The sequence below is a fragment of the Propithecus coquereli genome, unplaced genomic scaffold (genome assembly GCF_000956105.1).
Source record: "Propithecus coquereli isolate 6110/MARCELLA unplaced genomic scaffold, Pcoq_1.0 Scaffold164, whole genome shotgun sequence".
Taxonomy (NCBI): Eukaryota; Metazoa; Chordata; class Mammalia; order Primates; family Indriidae; genus Propithecus; species Propithecus coquereli.
Genome location: NW_012140969.1, coordinates 2,625,359 through 2,643,372, shown reverse-complemented (window position 1 = coordinate 2,643,372; position 18,014 = coordinate 2,625,359). Strand labels below are relative to the sequence as shown.

General features: G+C 51.4%; 2 protein-coding genes across 2 annotated transcripts in view; one reads left to right on the top strand and one right to left on the bottom strand.

Annotated features, from left to right (window-relative positions):
• Positions 1-3,635, bottom strand: part of ZNF627 (zinc finger protein 627) — an 11,854-nt gene extending 8,219 nt beyond the window's left edge. The window contains exon 1 of the mRNA XM_012641246.1: positions 3,486-3,635. Coding sequence (XP_012496700.1) covers positions 3,486-3,488 — 3 coding nt within the window. The 5' untranslated portion in view covers positions 3,489-3,635. The remainder of the gene's footprint in view (positions 1-3,485) is intronic.
• An 11,136-nt stretch (positions 3,636-14,771) lies between these two features.
• On the top strand, positions 14,772-17,364 carry ACP5 (acid phosphatase 5, tartrate resistant). The gene is made up of 5 exons (XM_012641328.1): positions 14,772-14,828; positions 15,068-15,328; positions 15,536-15,663; positions 15,794-16,139; positions 16,807-17,364. The coding sequence occupies exons 2-5, from the start codon at positions 15,068-15,070 to the stop codon at positions 17,047-17,049; spliced, it is 978 nt and encodes a 325-aa protein (XP_012496782.1). The 5' UTR covers positions 14,772-14,828; the 3' UTR covers positions 17,050-17,364.
• Positions 17,365-18,014: the final 650 nt, after the last annotated feature.

Below are 18,014 nucleotides of genomic sequence, written 5' to 3'. Positions count from 1 at the left end.
AAAAAAAAAATTCAAAAAAGAAAACACCAAACAAAACTCAATTTCATGATACATAGATGGTAAAACCATAAAGCTAAGCCAAAAAAATGACGATCTGGTCATCTGTGGGTACAGAAAGGAGGTGACATCAGGACACACGAGATTGCCCAAGGCCTATTTATTCACCTGGGTGGTAGGTCCCTGGGTGTATATTCTTATTAATTAAATGAAGCATAGAACAAATTATTTTATTTACAGAACTATCTTTGCTTATTCAGACCTTATCACTCAATCCACTTAGATTTTCAACGAAGACAGTAAAAATATGACACCGAAATCATGGAATAAAATTCTTGAATGCTTAGGCAAACCAAGATTATATGGCAGCAAGATTCTATAAAGGAATCAAAAGAGAAACAGCTCAGAAAAGAAGCCGTTTTCGCCCACAGTTCACAAGGGAACTCACATTCAGAAGATGACACATATTCTCAAGCTTGGGGATCAGCAGGCAACACCCCCCTGTCATGACCCCTCTGAAGAACAGGCTGACCTCAGGGTAAAACAGTCTCTGACCTAGGATCTGATTTTGTACCCTCCATCCTGCCCTCTCCCCCCCACTTTCTTTCTAATCTTGTTCACTTCTCCCTATCAAAGAAAACCCTCTTCTGCCTAACCTTTGCGATGCCTGCAGATCTTATACTTGGTGCTTTCAGGCTTTTGCAGTATTCCTTCATTACGAATTCATTCTTTACCTAAATCCAGATGTGTTTCATTTGACAATGTCTAAGAAACAGCACCAGGATAATAACAATTACAACCTCAGACAGGGCATCCCCCCCAACCCCATCTGCCTGTGTGGGTCCCCAGCTTTCCAGAGCTCTGAGCTTCTCTCAGTATAAAGGGCTCCTCCCAAGGTCACTGTGAGCAGCTGAGACACCAGCAGGGAGACTCCCCTGGAAGAACCAACTGGGCCTGCAATGACTGCCCTTCCCAGGCTCAGGATTGGCCTGAACTTGCAGTCACTGGCCTCAGGCTTCTGTTCCCAGTCAAAGCTACTCACTTACTTTTATGGCAGAAAATACCCAGTGTTTACAGAATCCAGCAAAATCACTCAAATTCAGTTTTTATGTTTACACCAGGGAAGGAAATGATAAGGTATTTACATTTCATACCTCAACAGAAAAAGCAAAAGTATCTATCCTTTTCAGACACTAAACATGTCATTTAATTATTTCCATTATAACAAATCATAGGGTAAACAATTATATGTGAACAGTTCTAGGAGTTGCCAAGTCCCAACCCAGATAATTTAGCATTAAACTCAGCAGAGGAACGGATGTTTTGGTGAATCTTTGTAACTCACCAATTTATCTACCACATTTAATTTGTGGGAATGTATTCATTTTTCTGCAGCCATAATAGAAGAGAGTTTTACCCTATTTCTCTTCCTTGGTAGCATTCCTAAGACTAAGCCCTGGAATTCCACTGAAATTACCCCACCAAAAAAGAATAGACATGAGAAACTTACTACACATGCTCTGGGGAAGAAAAAAGGTAAATAGGAATTTTTAACAAACGTAATCTAAAACTCGATATTTAAATTTTTTCTGAAATCCACCTCTTTTGAAAATTTTATCTTTCAAGCTCTACTGATAAAGCATATTGATAGCTATTTAAAAAGAAAAATCTGAAAACTGCAAGAAGTGAGCAAATCTTTCCCAGGGGACAAACTGAGAAAGGGGTTAGTGCTGACTAGGAACAGAGATATGTCTGAATCAAGTGTCAGATCAACTCATCCCATTATGGGGGAAATCCTCTCACCCCCATCCTGCTCACTGGGGGCCCACTGACCACCCTGCTAAGAAATCCTGCGTGGTGCTCCTCCGTGTGCAAATACATTTCGCTTTTCAGGTTCTTGCACTGCCTCAGTTGGGTGGGTTTTCCTGTCCTTTGGGATGGTTTTTCTCCCTTCACTAGTGTGAGAGACTCCAGAGGACAAGAATCATATGCCTTTCCCCTCAATACCACCATCCATTTGACCGGCCACCAATGTGTCCCCAAGGCATGGAAGCTGAGTGCCCCATGGAGCTGGCTGTATAGATGAAGGGTATGCCAGGAGACTCCTGCCACTCCAGGACAACCAGTTGCTCCCCTGAGAGGCCCCACTCTCAGGCCATCCTCTGGGAGGAGTGACCCAGGGGCTGACATTCACTAAACCCTCCAAGAGACAGAGCAGCTGTGGGCACCTGGTGTCAGCCCAGACAGTTCTGAAACCCAGGACTAGGAAAAGACAGAGTGTGGGCTGAGGACACATCACCCCGTGAAGTTTCCAAAGGGGAACCTCAACCCAAAGACATTCCCATAAGCTGTTTGTGCCTAGGAAAGATAAAAAGAGAAGAGGCACAAAGATTTTATTAAAGCAAAGTGGCAGGTGGTTATTCTCTGCTTCCCTGTCATGTGAAATGCTCAGAAACAGAAAACAAATATTTTCCAAAGCCATCCATTGCTTCTTGAAAAAACATGATAAAACAATGAAAATACTGTGTCTGTTAGAAATAGACACTAAAAGACAAATCGTTGATAATGTTGTGAATCGGAGAGGGGAAGTTGGCATCTGGGAATGAAGGGAAGGAGATGGAAATTTAGGATTTTACTGCAAGCCCTAGAAGAGTTCGGCTGGTGGAACTGGGTTGAGGATTTGACGCAGGGGAAAACTAGTCTCCCTGGGAGAGTGTTAAAAATAATTAATTGGGAGGTAATCTCATGAAGTGGCCGTGGTTTCCGATTGAAAGAAACCAAAATCGAACTCAAATGAAATTCTAATAAATTACCTATTTATAAAGAAACGAAATTTAGGCTTAACAAACCACAACCTCCAATGAACCCTTTTGACTACACAATCAAAAAATTTCCACCAGGCTAGACCGACGAAGCCGACTACATCACAGTAAGCAATGAAGTATGGAACTGGGTTTGCTTCCGCATGCCCCTTGAAGCCTTTCCTTCGAGCCCCTCCACTGGGCCCCCAAACCATGACTGGGTGTTTCTCCTTCGTGAATCGCTGTTTGCTCAAATAAACTCTTTCATTTTTAACACTGCCTCAGTTTAATTTTTAAAAGCAGAAAGGAGAGACTGGGAACCCCAGAGACCTCATCCCTGCCCATGCACGACCTCCGCATACCTAGTCGCGACCCTCGCCCGATGACCCTCCCGCCGTCACCGCACAATCTGGGGACACGCGGGGCTGCGGCCGCGGAGCCTCCCAGACAGGGCGCCAGGGCCGAGGTCGCCGCGCAGGGACAGGACAGGACACCCGGGGGCCCGGCTGCCGGCCCAGCCCCACCCCCCTGGCCGGAGGGATCGAGGGGCGAGCTGCGCCAGCGGCGACTCGGGTCCGCAGACTCCGGGGCGGACCGTGGGGAGGCCCGGGTCCCGCCACAGCCGGTTCCAGCCGGTTCCAATCGCCCCTCCTCCCCGCCTGGGGACGCCCGGACCCGTACACTCACCATTTCCCGGCTCCCGGGGTGTCCCGGCGTCCTCCCTGCGGCTCCCGCGACCGGTGCAGGTCACGGCGCCACAGAGACTGCAGCAGAGACACCGGGGCCTCCCGGGGAAACGGAGACGGGAGCCTGAGGGGGGCGGGCGCAAGAAACAAAGGCTCGGTGGGGTGGCGCCAGGCCCCGCCCTCCTCTCCGGGGGCGCGTCTGATTAGACAGTTCTCAGGGCCCCGCCCAACTCCCCTGATTGGATAGTGCGTCAGGCCCCGCCCCCAAGGCCTGAGTGACGTGAGAAGCGATCCGAAACCAAGCTGTGTGGAGCTGGGTTGACAGGTTCTAGCCCCTGCCCCTCAGTCCCGGCTTCCTCCCCACATCCCGCCGCAGGGGTACTTGCATTTAAGCAGAACTCGCTCCTCCTGGCTCCCCAGAAGGGGCTCTGTCGTCTTCCTGCACCCAGTGGGGTCTTCCTTCTTCTTCCTCTTGGACACGGGGTCACAAGGGTGTGCAGGGAATTCCAGACTCACTGTGCAATGAATGGAGCCATCATGTCCTTGCTCCGGAGCAGGAAGGGAGTCCAGACAGGGCCAGGGAAGACTGGGCAAGCCAGATGTCATCCTGGGGTCAGGAATGTGGGATGAGGCATGCCAAGGAGGACACACCCTCCTGTCCCTGAAAAAAAGCTGCACGTGGAAAACAGGACACTCTCTGTGGGATGAGACCCGAAGTAATGTATGGTATAAAAAATCAGGTAGCTGGGAGGCCGACGCGGGCGGATTGTTTGAGCTCAGGAGTTCGAGACCAGCCTGAGCAAGAGCGAGACCCCGTCTCTACTAAAAATAGAAAGAAATTAATCGGACAACTAAAAATATATAGAAAAAATTAGCCGGGCATGGTGGCGCATGCCTGTAGTCCCAGCTACTCGGGAGGCTGAGGCAGGAGGATTGCTTGAGCCCAGGAGTTTGAGGTTGCTGTGAGCTAGGCTGATGCCAGGCACGGCACTCTAGCCCGGGCAAAAAGAGTGAGACTCTGTCTCAAAAAAAAAAAAAAAAAAAAAAAGTCAGGTTGGAGGATTCATGGAAGATGGCAGAAGAGGAATCAGTGACAAGGTGCCTTCCCGCTTAGAAATCAACTGCGCTGGCTGACGGATGTAGCTATTCTGGAACTGTGGAGTCTATTGAGACTTTGCAACTTCTAGGAAAAGGACTGGTGGATAAATTGTGGTTGGTTTTGGTCAATTTCAACTTAGTTCAATGGAAAGCTACCCATCCTTCCCTCACAGCTCCATAGCAGCAGCTATGCGTGAGTTCCACCAGCACCTTGAACGCAGCTTTCGGGGGCCAGGGTGGGCAAAAAGGACCCTGTCATCCAAATATTGGGAATCTGTGCTCTGCTTGCTAATAGCTGCTTCTGAGCAGAGAGGTGCAAGGAGGCGACTGGCCACTATTGTTGCAGCTCCCCCCATTGTTAGAAAGCCCTTTTCCTCCTAACGGAAAATAAAAGGCACTAGTTGCCCTTTATATCATCTGATGTGGCTTCCAGGTGATATAAAGGGCTGATGACTTTTATTTTTTCCCTTAATTTATTTCTTTTCATCCTGGGAGCCAGACATTGAAGGTTAGATTATTCAAATGCAAGCACATAGGCCAGTGCGGTGGCTCAAGCCTGTAATCCCAACACTCTGGGAGGATGAGGAGGGACGATCCGGAGGATCGCTTGAGGTCAGAGGTTCAAGACCAGCCTGAGCAAGGGTAAGACTCCCGTCTCTACTAAAAAATAGAAAAATTAGCCGAGCGTTGTGGTGAGCTCCTGTAGTCTCAGCTACTCAGGAGGCTGAGTCAGGAGGCTCGCTTGAGCCCAGGAGTTTGAGGCTGCAGTGAGCTACAATGACACCATTGCACTCTACCCAGGGTGACAGAGTGAGACTCCGTCTCAAAAAAAAAAAAAAGGTAAGGCCATTTAAATTACTGAGTATTAGGACTAAAAGAAAAACAAGTGAAGGAAAGTGAAGAGAGCCTAGGAGATCTGTAGGGTGCCACTAAGAAGATGCGGGTGTCCCAGAAGGAACATAGGGAAAGAAAGGCTAAAAAGACTACTTGAGCAAATAATGCCTGAAAAGTCCCCTACTGTCATGATGTAAAAAAATCTATAAATCCCCAAAACTCAACTCAACCAAAGTAGGATAAACTCAGAGACCCACAGTGAGACACATTATAGTAAAACTGTCAAAAGACAAAGAGAGGATCTTAGAAGCATCACAAGAGTAGCAACTCATCACACACAAGGGATCTTTGATGAAATTGTCACCACATTTCTTATCAGAAATCTCAGAGACCAGAAAGTAATAGATTTATATATTTAAAATGTTGAAAGGAAAAAAAAAAAGAACTCTCAACTGAGAATTCTATACCCAGCAAAACTGTCCTTAAAAAAATGAGTGAGATATTAAGAAATTCCCAGATAGACAAAAGTTGATGGAGATTATTACCACTAGACCTGTCCTGCAAGAAATGCTGAAGGAAATTCTTTGAGATGAAATGAAAGGATGTGAGACAATAACTCGAGCACATAAAGACATACAGATGTCCAGCATAAGTAACTACATGGAGAAATATAAAAGACAGTATTATTGTAATTATGATTGATAACTCTATTTGGTATTTTCTACGTGGCTTTAAAAATATTAACAAATGCATTTTAATCTAAGCACAGTGGTGCATGCCTGTAGTCCCAGCTGCTCAGGAGGCTGAGGCAGGAGGATCACTTGAGGCCAGGAGTTTGAGGCCAACCTGGGCATCATAGCGAGATCCCTTCTCTACAAAAAAAATATAAAACTCAACTGGGCATGGTGGTGTGCTCCTATAGTCCCAGCTACTTGGGAGGCTGAGCAGGAGGATCATTTGAGCCCAGGAGTTGGAGGCTGCAGTGAGCTATGATCATGCCACTGCACTCCAGCCTGGGTGACAGAGCGAGACCCTATCTCCAAAAAAAAAAAAAAAAGCAGACAGAATGGGTGCTCAGCAAGGGGAGTGGACAGAGTGCCCATTGGTGTCCTTGACTATGAGGTAGGTCATTGTGAAGCTCTCAGCTGAGTCGGAACTTGGAGGGTTCCTTCCTGCTCTGGGTATGGTTCAATCCAGCCCATCTGCCCATCCTCCTGTGCCTGCTGACAGCCTTGCTGCAGGAGACACACCAGAACTTCTCAGCCTGCTCTTCCCAGATGCTTCACCTGAACCCAGGACAGAGGCAGCAGGAGCTGGAGTGGATAGTGGGATCAGTAACCATGGGGTCAGTGGGCACAGGCTGGGATGAAAAGTAGGGCAGGGTAAGGTAGGACTTGGGTGGAGATCACCTTCCTGCCATCCAAACTAGCCCAGCGATGGCTAGGGCAGAGAAGCCATGAGTTGCTTTGCCATGATGCTGGTGACGGATGTTTCTACACTGGTAGCTAGAACTGGTAGGACTTGGAGAGGACGTGGGGCTGGGGGCAGCATGATTGCCTCTAGAGAGTAACAGGTGCTTGTGTCGATCACGCGAGTGTTGGAGGAAAGAGGCCCCCACAGGCAGTAAGCAGGGACAGACCCCACCACACCTCCCCCACTTGAGATTATTGACCCACCTGGACACTAGCCAGACTGAATCGCTGACTGCAAATGACAACAGTTAACATCTCTGTTTCCATCATGAGCACCAGCCTGACCCTCCACAACCATGCCGTCCTCCCATTCTCCAGACTGGAAATCGGGCCCTCCCGCTGTGCACCACCACCCCACTAAGTCGATATTTCCATCTCCTCTGTGTCCCACGTGCGCACTGGGGCAGGCATGGGGGGGGCCAATCTCCCCAACACCCTCATACACACGGTGGGAACGTGCAGCTCACGGGTGCTGACTGATGGCTCCCCAAGGGGCAGCCATCAATGGCCCTATTGAGTGAGGCTCCTAGTGAGTGAGGCAGAGCCCCAACCAGGCCAAGAGCGGCTTACCAAGCCTTTACCTGGCTCCTGCGTAGGGCTACCCAAAGACCCGTCCTCTGAGAATCCTTCCAGAGCAGACTCGGTTTGCAATTTCCCAGGGAAGCCGGCGGCTCATCACGTTATCCTACAAACCTCTCAATCCTGGCGCTTCTCACTCATCCTGCCCCCGGGAATTCCTCTGGGGCAGTCTCTGGCTGGATATAGTAGGATCCGCCCAGTACTCAGAGGGGTGAAGGAAACATTTATTTGTTCATTAGGAAAGAAACGGGATCTGCAGGTCAGGCTGTGGCCACGCGGGGGCAGCAGTGGACAGGTCAAAGCGTCGGAAACGGGCGCTCAGGCTGGTGGAGTCGCTGCGGCAACCCCAATGCTTCCCTGGCCAAGACAGCCGACCCCCGCCTTGCACCGTCCCCCGTTTTAAAAGAGGGGGCTCCATGACCCAGCTTCACACACTTAACCCACCCTCTCAGCGGCCAACGCCCCACAGCCCAACAACTGGTGGACATTATGGAAAACATAAGTCACATCAGTCCCTCCTCCGTTCAGAACCCTCCATGACTCCCACCTTACCAGGAGTAAAAGCCCCCTTCCCCGCAGCACCCAAAGCCCCACAGATTTGCGCCACCCACCCCCTCCTCACCTCCCTGCCTTCATCCCCGCCCTTCTTCTCCCCTGTTCACTCTGCTCCAGCCACAAAAACCTCAAATCAAACAAACTCACCACACTGCGTGGGTGTTCTCACCTTTGGCTAGAAAATTCCATCTTTGTGGTTCCTTTGTAAATGTGTAGTCAGCAGGTGGCTCAGGCCTGTAACCTGGAGGTGGGAGGATGGCTTGAGGCCAGGAGTTGGAAACCAGCCTGGACAATATAGTGAAATCCTCTCTAACAAAAAAAAAATTTTAAATAAATTATACCTTTAGAAACACAGTTTCCCTTAAGCCTTTAGTTACACTCACAATTAACTATCACGTTACTTATACACTTTATAAAGTGGATCATCACTTTCTAAGAGGCCATTGGATACATATTTGGGTCCAGCTACAAGACTAGTGGATTGAAATCACCTAAATGTTTTACATTAATAAATGTGATGCAATCACTTCTCAGCCTTTTGGCTAAGATGAAGTGTATAAACGTGACGCATTTTATTCTTTTTAAATGTCTCCACCAAGCAAACACTTGTGAAATCCTTAGTAGTTATTACAACTCTAAAATGCACACATAGCTGGGCACCGTGGCACACACCTGTAGTCCCAGCTACTCAGGAGGCAGAGGCAGGAGGATTGCTTGAGCCTAGAAGTTCAAGGCCAACCTGGGCAACATATCAAGACCCCATCTCCAATTTTTTTTTTAAATGCACACATATACATAAAGGGAGAACAATAATGTTCTCTCAAACAGTCTGGTACTACTTCTAAACTAAGCCCAATATATTGTATACTTTTCAACCTAAAGTTACCATTCCTCAACAGACAGAGAAATCTGGTAACATTTTTTCCCTCCAACGGAGGAGAAGTTATTTGGGGGACAGCAGTGGGATTCAAAAAAACCATTTGGGATTTTTAAAATTAAAATTACAAGGGAGAGGGTGGGCTTCAACTTTAGCCCTACTGTTTTCTTTCTTTCATTAAAAGGAAAACATATATCTGATATGACTTTTTTAGAGAGAGAGAGACCTGATGTGGATTTGTCTACTGCCCTGGCTAGAGTGCAATGGCAGAATCTTAGCTCACTGGACCGTCCAACTCCTGGGCTCAAGCGATCCTCCCACCTCGGCCTCCCAAGTAGCTGGGACTACAAGAGTGGGCCACAGCGCCTGGCTCCTACTTTTTAATTTGGTCTCTGTTTGCACCATAATTTCTTCTTGGTGTGTACTGACCAGAATACCTGTAGTTTGGAACCAAGATATAGTGACACAGACAGACAGACAGGTGTGGATACAGATACAGATAGATTTTATCAACCTAAGATAATCAGAAAGGTCAGGCGCTTGTGTAAAAAGAGTTTATTCAAGTACAAAGGTGGAGGACTGTGCCCTGGACGTGCTTCTTAAGTTGCCTTGAGGCATTATCGCTTCAGAGAACCAAAGGGAAGCTCAAGTTTTTAAAGAAAAAAAGGACAAGTCAGGAGCAGGGGTGATTGCAAAAGTTGTTTGTCAGGAATTCTCACTGGTTTACACAAATAACGTTGGCTAGGGAGTGGCCATACATTGTGGAATATTTAACATTTACAGGGAGTGTGTGGGATTTTATGGTTACCTGGCTGTAGTCTAGAGAACTGCATAGCAAGTGGCTTCCAGAAGTAATTATTTAGCTCAAAGGCTCTGTCACCCAGGCTACAGTGCAGTGTCATCATCATAGCTCACCGCAGCCTCGAACTCCTGGACTCAAGCAGGAGTCCCTCCGAGAGTGCTGGGTTTACAGGTGTGAGCCACTGCACCAGGCCCTGCTGTTACATTTTTAATGCCTTTCTGGGCCTGATCATTTAAAGGCCCTTACGTTCCTCAGATAAAAGACTTTTCTTTCTCATCATTTAATAGATTATGTGTCCTTGGCTTGCTTTTTTCCAAACTGATCTTGTAAAAACGTGACTCAGACTCCATCCCCAAACCTGTCCAAACCGGTCACCCTCCTTAACTCTTGTTTCTGTGGCTGCTGTAGGTAGTCCCTGCTCCCCACCTCCTGACACCTTCCACACCAGCCCCCCATCTTGGGCTTTTGTCACACCACAGGGACCCATCTTGGTGCCCACCACTGTGCCCCAAGTTGTGCTGGTCAGAAGTAATGTTTTTTTTTTCTTTCTTTTTTAATATTATTTATTCGGTTTAAATTTTATTTTTATTTAAAAAAAATTTGCATGGGCCAGGAATTGAACGCAGGCCTCCCGCATGGCAGGCAAGAATTCTACCACTGAACCACCCATGTCAGAAGAAATGTTTAACCCTGAGACCTCACTCACCCTCTATGAGCATGCGTGGTTGTCCCCTAACATCTGCTTTGATGAGTGCTCCTGGGAGGAAGGGTGGGGGCGGGGTATGCAACATCAATAGAGACCAGGGAGTGGGGGAGGGAGCTAACTGAATCAAGGTGTCAGGGGCCTGGTGCAGTGGCTCACACTTGTAATCCCAGCACTTTGGGAGGCTGAGGCAGGAGGATCACTTGAGTGAGGCCAGATGTTTAAGACCAGCCCGGACAAATCCCAGAATGCTGGGATTACAGGCGTGAGCTGCCAGGCCCGATCCAAGCACATTGATTTTAAAATGGGCAGAACTGGCTGGACACAGTGGAAGGCGCCTGTAGTCCCAGCTAATGGGGAAGCTGAGTCGGGAGGATCGCTTGGGCCCAGGAGTCCGGACCAGCCTGGGCGACATGGGGAGATGTCTCAAATTAAAAGAAAAAGAAAACTCAAGCAAGATGAGATGGAGGTAACGCTGGGGGCAGGGTGGGGCATTTTACACGTGTTAAAGGAACTTGAACACAATGGGGGAGGGAGGCACGTGGTGTTTGGGGAAGGAAGAGCCCTCCAGTCAGGTGAAACAGCAAGTGCCAAGGTCCTGAGGTCAGAGTGTGTCTGAGACATTCAAGGAAGGAGGAGGAGGTCTGCGGAGCCAGGATTGGGGAGAGAAAGGGGAGAGGGGAGGGGGAAAGGGAAGAGGTGGGGTAAGCGGTGGAGGGGAGGGCAGGACCCAGAGGAATGGTCAAAGGAGGAACTCAAGCATGGGACTAATGTCTGAGATTGACTATTGGTGTTGGGAAAACAGGCAGGGGTGGAGGTGGCGGGAGACTTTGAGTCAAATTCTGATCCGCCCCACAGAAAATCAGCAGGAGAAAGCTCTCTTGGGTGAATGGAGAGAGAAGAGTTTATTCAAAACCCTGGAGGAGCACGCGCCTATAGTCCCAGCTACTCAGGAGGCTGAGGAGGGAGGATCGCTTGAGCCCAGGAGTTGGAGGTCGCAGTGAGCTGTGATCCAGCTGTAATCTCACCACTGCACTCCAGCCCGGGCGACCCAGTGAGACCCTGTCTCTAAAAACAAGAACCCTGCCCTGGAGGAGGACACCAGAGATACAGCAGCCAAAAATCCCCAAGTTTTCATTACACACCTTGCACAAGATCTGGTTTATTTATTTTAATCCTGTGCACATCCTTTTGTGCTTCCTGGATTAAGAAAAATATAGAAAAGTGCTAACACAAATTAAAAAGTTATCACATAGAACCACTTGTATCCCATTTTTCCGAAGACACACATAGGCGTAGAAAAAGGAATGGATACTTTCTCCAGGCGGGGGTTTTACTGGCTATAGTAACCTTTTTCTTTGTACATTTCAGCACTTTCCAGCTTTTCTATGCAGACCATATAGCACAATAAGGTAATAAATACTATGATTTTGTGTGATCTCAAAGTACAGGAAACATAGAAGCTAATCCCTAAAACACCCCTTTACCCACCACATGAAGGAGCAAATGTTAATACTTGGTCGTAATTGCTTCAGATATTTATTTTTCCTTTTTTTTTTGTGAAAGAAAACAGGAGGGATATAGTTAACGCCCCCTTCCCAACCCCCTTTATCTTCTAGCCCCAACGCCTCTTCCCTCTCTTCCTCCCCAGAAGAGTAACCACTCTGAATTTGCAGTGACTTTGTTCCCTGTGTTAATATTGTTTTGTTTTTTACCGGCAGGATCAACCAGGTTTTTTGTTTTTCTGTTTTTTTTTTTTAAACGATGGGCTGTCACCGTGTTCCCCAGGCTAGTCTCGAACTCCCGGGCTCAAGCGATCCCCCTGCCTCAGCCTCCGCACTGGGCTGTGTTTACATTTTGACTACAGATATTTAAGGAGGAAGTGTACATTTATTCTACTGGCAAAATTACTAACTAGGCTTTTTAGGAGAAAATCCAAACAGGACATAAAGTATAAAACGGAAGGGGAGACATCCATCCCTCACAGCCCCAGCAACCCCCACTACTACCACCAGAAAAGAAAGGAATTAACAGCTAGAATATAAATTCCTTTGGCAGTTCAAGCCCAGCAGGGTAGATTTTTTTGTTTGTTGTTCATTTGTTTTTGAGATAGAGTCTTGCTCTGTGACCCCCCGGGTAGAGTGCAGTGGCAGCATCATAGCTCACTGCAACCTCCAACTCCTGCACTCACGCTGTCCTCCTGCCTCAGCCTCCCCAGTAGCTGGGACTACAGGTGTGTGCCACCATGCCTGGCAAATTTTTCTATTTTTAGTAGAGACAGGGTCTTGCTCTTGCTCAGGATGGTCTCGAACTCCTGAGCTCAAACGATCCTCCCACCTCTGCCTCCCAGAGTGCTAGGATTACAGGTGTGAGCCACCACACAGGGCCAAAGGACAGGTTTTTGTGTCTTGTTCACCGTTGTGTCACTCAGTATTTGGCATACAGTAGGTGCTCAATAAATGTTGGATAGTTTTTTTGTGGGGGTTTTGTTTGTTTTTTGAGAAAGGGTCTTGCTCTGTTACCCGGGCTGGAGTACAGTGGCATCCTCATAGCTCATTGCAGCCTCCAATTCCTGGGCTGAAGCGATTCTCCTGCCTCGGCCTCCCATAAGTGCTAGGATTACAGGGGTGAGCCACCTCGTCCGGCCTATTATTTGAAATTCTTTGCAAGGAAAATTTGACTCTTCTCCCAATCACACCCATTTTAAAGACCAGGAAAGTGAGGTTGAAAATGACAGACCATCTTACAAGAGCCTGGCACAGCCCATGGCTGAGGCTCCACCCAGAGCTGTGGGGCCCCTAAGTGTCTCAGGCAGGTGGTGGCTCCCTGCTGGCCTCGGGGGAACAGGGGGATGAAATCGGGTCGTCCCCAGGCTGGAGCTGCAGCCCCAGTCCGAGGGTCTGAGCGGCCCTCTGGGGTCCATCGGCCCATTTTGCAGAGCCGGAGCCTGCGCCCGGGAGGCGTGGCTGTGCTGGGCGGTAGCGCAGGGTTCCGGGGAGGGGAGGCCCGGCGCCGGGCCCGCGGGCAGGACGGGCGGGCCGCCTCCCTTAAAGCCGGGGCCGCCCTGCTCGCCGGCGCCCGTGGATCTGCAGCCGGGCTCCGGCCACCGGCCACGGAGTCCGCCCCGCCGACGGCAGGTGAGACCCGCCCAGCCCTCGGCGGCGCTGCGTCCCCGGGGGAGGCGTCCCCACCTTCCCTCATCACCCACTTCCTTCCTGGTTGTCGCTGCTGTCGGGGCTTGGTGGGGGGACAAACAGCAAGCCCGAGCGCTGTGTGACTCGCGGCGCGTCACCGCCCCTCTCTGAGCCCTTATCCTCAGTGTCGAATGAGGGCTCCCCCGTTTGCGCTGGCAGGGACTGGAGTGACTCGTCCCGGGTGTGCACGGGACGTGTCGCAGCGTCGCCCAGCCCAGGGGAGGCAGGCGGGGAGATGAGAAGCAGGTCAGACTGGCTGCAGGTGCAGGGGCCACCCCTGCCAGCTGTGGCCCCCTCCCCTGGGAGGCTGCCGTCCCATGGAGGGGGTGGGGGGCCTGCTGGCGGCTACTGAGGGTGTGAGGGTCAAAAGGCGTGGTCACATGGCTTGTCACCAGCTGCCTCCTGCCTGGGTTCCTCCTGCGTGGGAATTGGGGGTGGAGGAAGGGGACTTCCTGGAAAAGTCAGGCTGCTGCTGTTTGTGTTTATGTGGGTTGTGGGGGAGGGAAGCAGAGGGAAGACCAGGACACACAGGCAGTCCCACACTCAGATGTTGTCAAGTACACATCACACACAAGACACACAACTCACCTTAAAGACACAACACAGATACAAGCACATGGGAACTCAGTCAATTACAGCCGGGAAGCCCCATCCAGAGATTCCCACCCAGTGCCACATGAGAGCTCGGGCAGGAGTCACAGACAGGCCACACAGGACTGCAGGGACACAGGACTCCCAGGCAGAAGAGCAGAGACCCAAGCAGGCGCGCTCAGCTGCACACAGGAAACAGACACACCCAGATGCACGCAGACAAACACGTAGTCAGAGAATGAGGACACACGAGAGGTGCCTTGGGCACACAACGCAGCAGCCACGGCCTTGCACGCGCACACACACAAAGACACACAGACGTGCGTAGACATGTGGGACATCTCAGGCCCACAACACAGACAAGGCCCTGCAGGTAGGTAGACCCAGAGGCTGTGTGGGCCAGCGCTGCTGCACGCGTGTGCCCAGACCTCTGCCCTGATCCCGTGTCCAGAGCTGGGGAAGTCCACAGCTCACATGACCCAAAGGGGAGGGCTCCTGGGACAGTCCTTGGAGAAACTGCATCATCCTCCCTGATGATCTGCTTCCTCGCCAGGAAATAAAGGCTCAGTGGCAGCCAGTTCTGCCGTGGAGCCCACTTGCCTCTTGGAGTCCCCACTGACTGGCTTGTGCGTTCCCGGGGTGAGTGCTGGGCAGGTCTGCGTGAGGGACCGTGGAGTGGGCCTGCAGGGCCACCCTTCCTGGCCCCTCCGTGGAACCCGCCCACCCAGAGATTCCCCCAGCCAGCTCGCCCAGCTGTGTTCTGGGAACTAGGGCACCAAGGTCTTCCCCTCTCCGAGAGCAGAGCAGGTGGGGTATCTCAAGGGCTCGCTGTCCTTGTCACAGCCCGGGGCACGCAACACTCGTCTCTCCCCTCCCAGATGGACACGCGGCCGGCGCTGCTCGTCCTGCAAGCCTTGCTGCTACTCCCCGTGGCTGACAGTGCCGCCCCTGCCCTGCGCTTTGTGGCCGTGGGTGACTGGGGAGGTGTCCCCAACGCCCCGTTCCACACGGCCCGGGAAATGGCCAATGCCAAGGAGATCGCCAGGACCGTGCAGATCCTGGGAGCAGACTTCATCCTGTCCCTGGGGGACAACTTTTACTTCACTGGCGTGCAGGATGCCAATGACAAGAGGTTCCAGGTCTGTGCCCAACAGAGTGGGGACAGAGGGGGCAGTGAGGGGAAGCCACTTGAGCTGGTGACCTTCCTCTGGAGAGGGAAGAGGGGAGCTGATGGGGCACCTTGGGGCACTGGGAATGCTCCCTTCTTCCCGGCCCCTGAGTTGGTGAGAGCATCAGGGTAGACGTTGATCCCAGGGGATGGGGGGCACCTCTTCTGTCTGCTGCAGGAGACTTTTGAGGACGTGTTCTCTGACCGCTCTCTTCGCAACGTGCCGTGGTACGTGCTGGCCGGAAACCACGACCACCTGGGCAACGTCTCGGCACAGATCGCCTACTCCAAGATCTCCAAGCGCTGGTGAGCCACCCCCAGCTCCACGTGCTCCCCAGCCCCACTCTCAGTGCCACAAAACGACCCTGTGGCTTGAGCTGACCAGGGAGCTTTCGTGCCCAAGATGTGCACCCACGACCTCTATCCCCCTCCGCAGGAACTTCCCCAGTCCCTTTTACCGCCTGCGCTTCAAGATCCCACGCACCAATGTGTCTGTGGCCATCTTCATGCTGGACACGGTGACGATATGTGGCAACTCGGATGACTTCCTCAGCCGGCAGCCTGAGAGGCCCCGAGACCTGGATCTGGCCCGCACGCAGCTGTCCTGGCTCAAGAAACAGCTGGCGGCGGCCAAGGAGGACTACGTGCTGGTGGCTGGCCACTACCCCGTGTGGTCCATAGCCGAACACGGGCCCACCCGCTGCCTGGTCAAGCAACTTCGGCCACTGCTCGCCACCTACGGGGTCACTGCCTACCTGTGTGGCCATGATCACAACCTGCAGGTGAGGGCCCTGGGACTGGGGTGGGAAGGCAGGGGAGGGGTCCCCATCCCAACCAATGTCCACAAGGCTGGGGTCCTCCTGCTGTTTGGGGGCCTCTGGTGGTCTTCTGAATGTCCATACTCTCTGTCGCCCCGGGTAGAGTGCAGTGGCATCATTGTAGCTCACTGCAACCTTGAGTTCCTGGACTCAAGTGATCCTCCTGCCTCAGCCTCCTGTGTAGCTGGGACTACGGCTAGCTGCACACCACCACACTTGGCTAATTTTTCTATTTTTAGTAGTGATGGGGTCTTGCTCTTGCTCAGGCTGGTCTCGAACTCCTGACCTCAAGCTATCCTCCTGCCTCGGCCTCCCAAAGTGCTAGAATTACAGGCGTGAGCCACTGTGCCTGGCCTCTTCTTCAAATTCCATCTCTCTAACCGGAGACTTTTGCAACGTCCCCCAAAAGACAGAAAACTGTCTACTGGTTGCTAAGTGTTCTACCTGTGAAATATGATTAACCTATTCCTACAGGTTGGGAAACCGAGGCCAGGAGGGGTTATGTACCTCAAGGTGGCCCTGTGGTCAGGGACAGACCTGGGTCTGGACCCAAGGAGGGTATGGGCGGAGCCCCTGATCAACCGTCATTCAAGGCCGGGGGCTCCACCGACCCTGTGTCCTCTGTCCTCAGTACCTGCAGGATGAGAACGGTGTGGGCTATGTGCTGAGCGGGGCTGGGAACTTCATGGACCCCTCGAAGCGGCACCAGCGCAAGGTCCCCAACGGCTACCTGCGCTTCCACTATGGGGCTGAGGACTCGCTGGGGGGCTTTGCCTACGTGGAGATGAGCCCTAAAGAGATGAGCGTCACTTACATCGAGGCCTCGGGCAAGTCCCTGTTCAAGACCAGCCTGCCGAGACGACCCAGGCCCTGAACCCCCACGAGTGCCCGGCTCTGAGGCCTGAGGCAGAGGGGGCTCCCCGGTGCTGGGTGGGTGGGCCCCGCGGGGACCTTGGGGCAGGCTCTCCGGCTTGGGGCAGCAAAGCACTGTGGCGCCACGTGGACCCCTGTGGCACAGATGCCCACGTGTTTGAAAGAGGCATGGACATGTGTCCCAGTCGCAGTGTCACACCTGTGGCTACAGCTCGCCTCGGCTGAGTTTCAGGGACTGGGGGACAGGGAGGGAACACTGCCTCCTGAATCAAGCATCTTTCACTGATGTTCAATAAAAGAATAGTTGCCAAGGCTGAGCGAGTGCCATGGGCGTGTTGTATCCTCTGTGCGTCCGTCTCTCAGCCCCGTGCATAACCAACTGGCCCATCCACGGATGCTATTTTAAGTAAAAACCAAGCAGAAAGAAGGGTACAATCCAAAGCAAGTCTTCCTGGGGGACCAGATCTTCAGTGTTCCCAGTGTCCTCCTCCCCAGGGTCAACCATCACAAATCAGTTTCTTTCCTTCTACAGTTGATGCTTCCATAATAAAAACATTCCCTTTTCTTTTTTTTGAGACAGAGTCTGGCTCTGTTGCCCTGGCTAGAGTGCCGTGGCATCAGCCTAGCTCACAGCAACCTCAGACTCCTGGGCTCAAGCAACCCTCCTGCCTCAGCCTCCTGAGTAGCTGGGACTACAGGCATGTGCCGCCATGCTCGGCTAATTTTTTCTGTATATTTTTAGTTGTCCAGATCATTTCTTTCTATTTTTAGGAGAGACGGAGTCTCGCTCTTGCTCAGGCTGGTCTCGAACTCCTGAGCTCAAACAATCCGCCCGCCTCGGCCTCCCAGAGTGCTGGGATTACAGACGTGAGCCACCAGGCCCAGCCAACATTCCCTTTGTTAAAAAAAAAAAATGTTAGAGGTGGGGGGACAGGGAGGGTCTCTCTATGTTGCCTAGGCTGAAGG

Excerpts from the sequence above, each read along its gene's own strand:
- ACP5 (XM_012641328.1), top strand. The coding sequence starts at position 15,068 with ATGGACACGCGGCCGGCGCTGCTCGTCCTGCAAGCCTTGCTGCTACTC. Across the intron at positions 15,664-15,793 it reads TCCAAGATCTCCAAGCGCTG|GAACTTCCCCAGTCCCTTTT; the intron begins GTGAGCCACCCC and ends CCCCCTCCGCAG. Across the intron at positions 16,140-16,806 it reads GCCATGATCACAACCTGCAG|TACCTGCAGGATGAGAACGG; the intron begins GTGAGGGCCCTG and ends CTCTGTCCTCAG.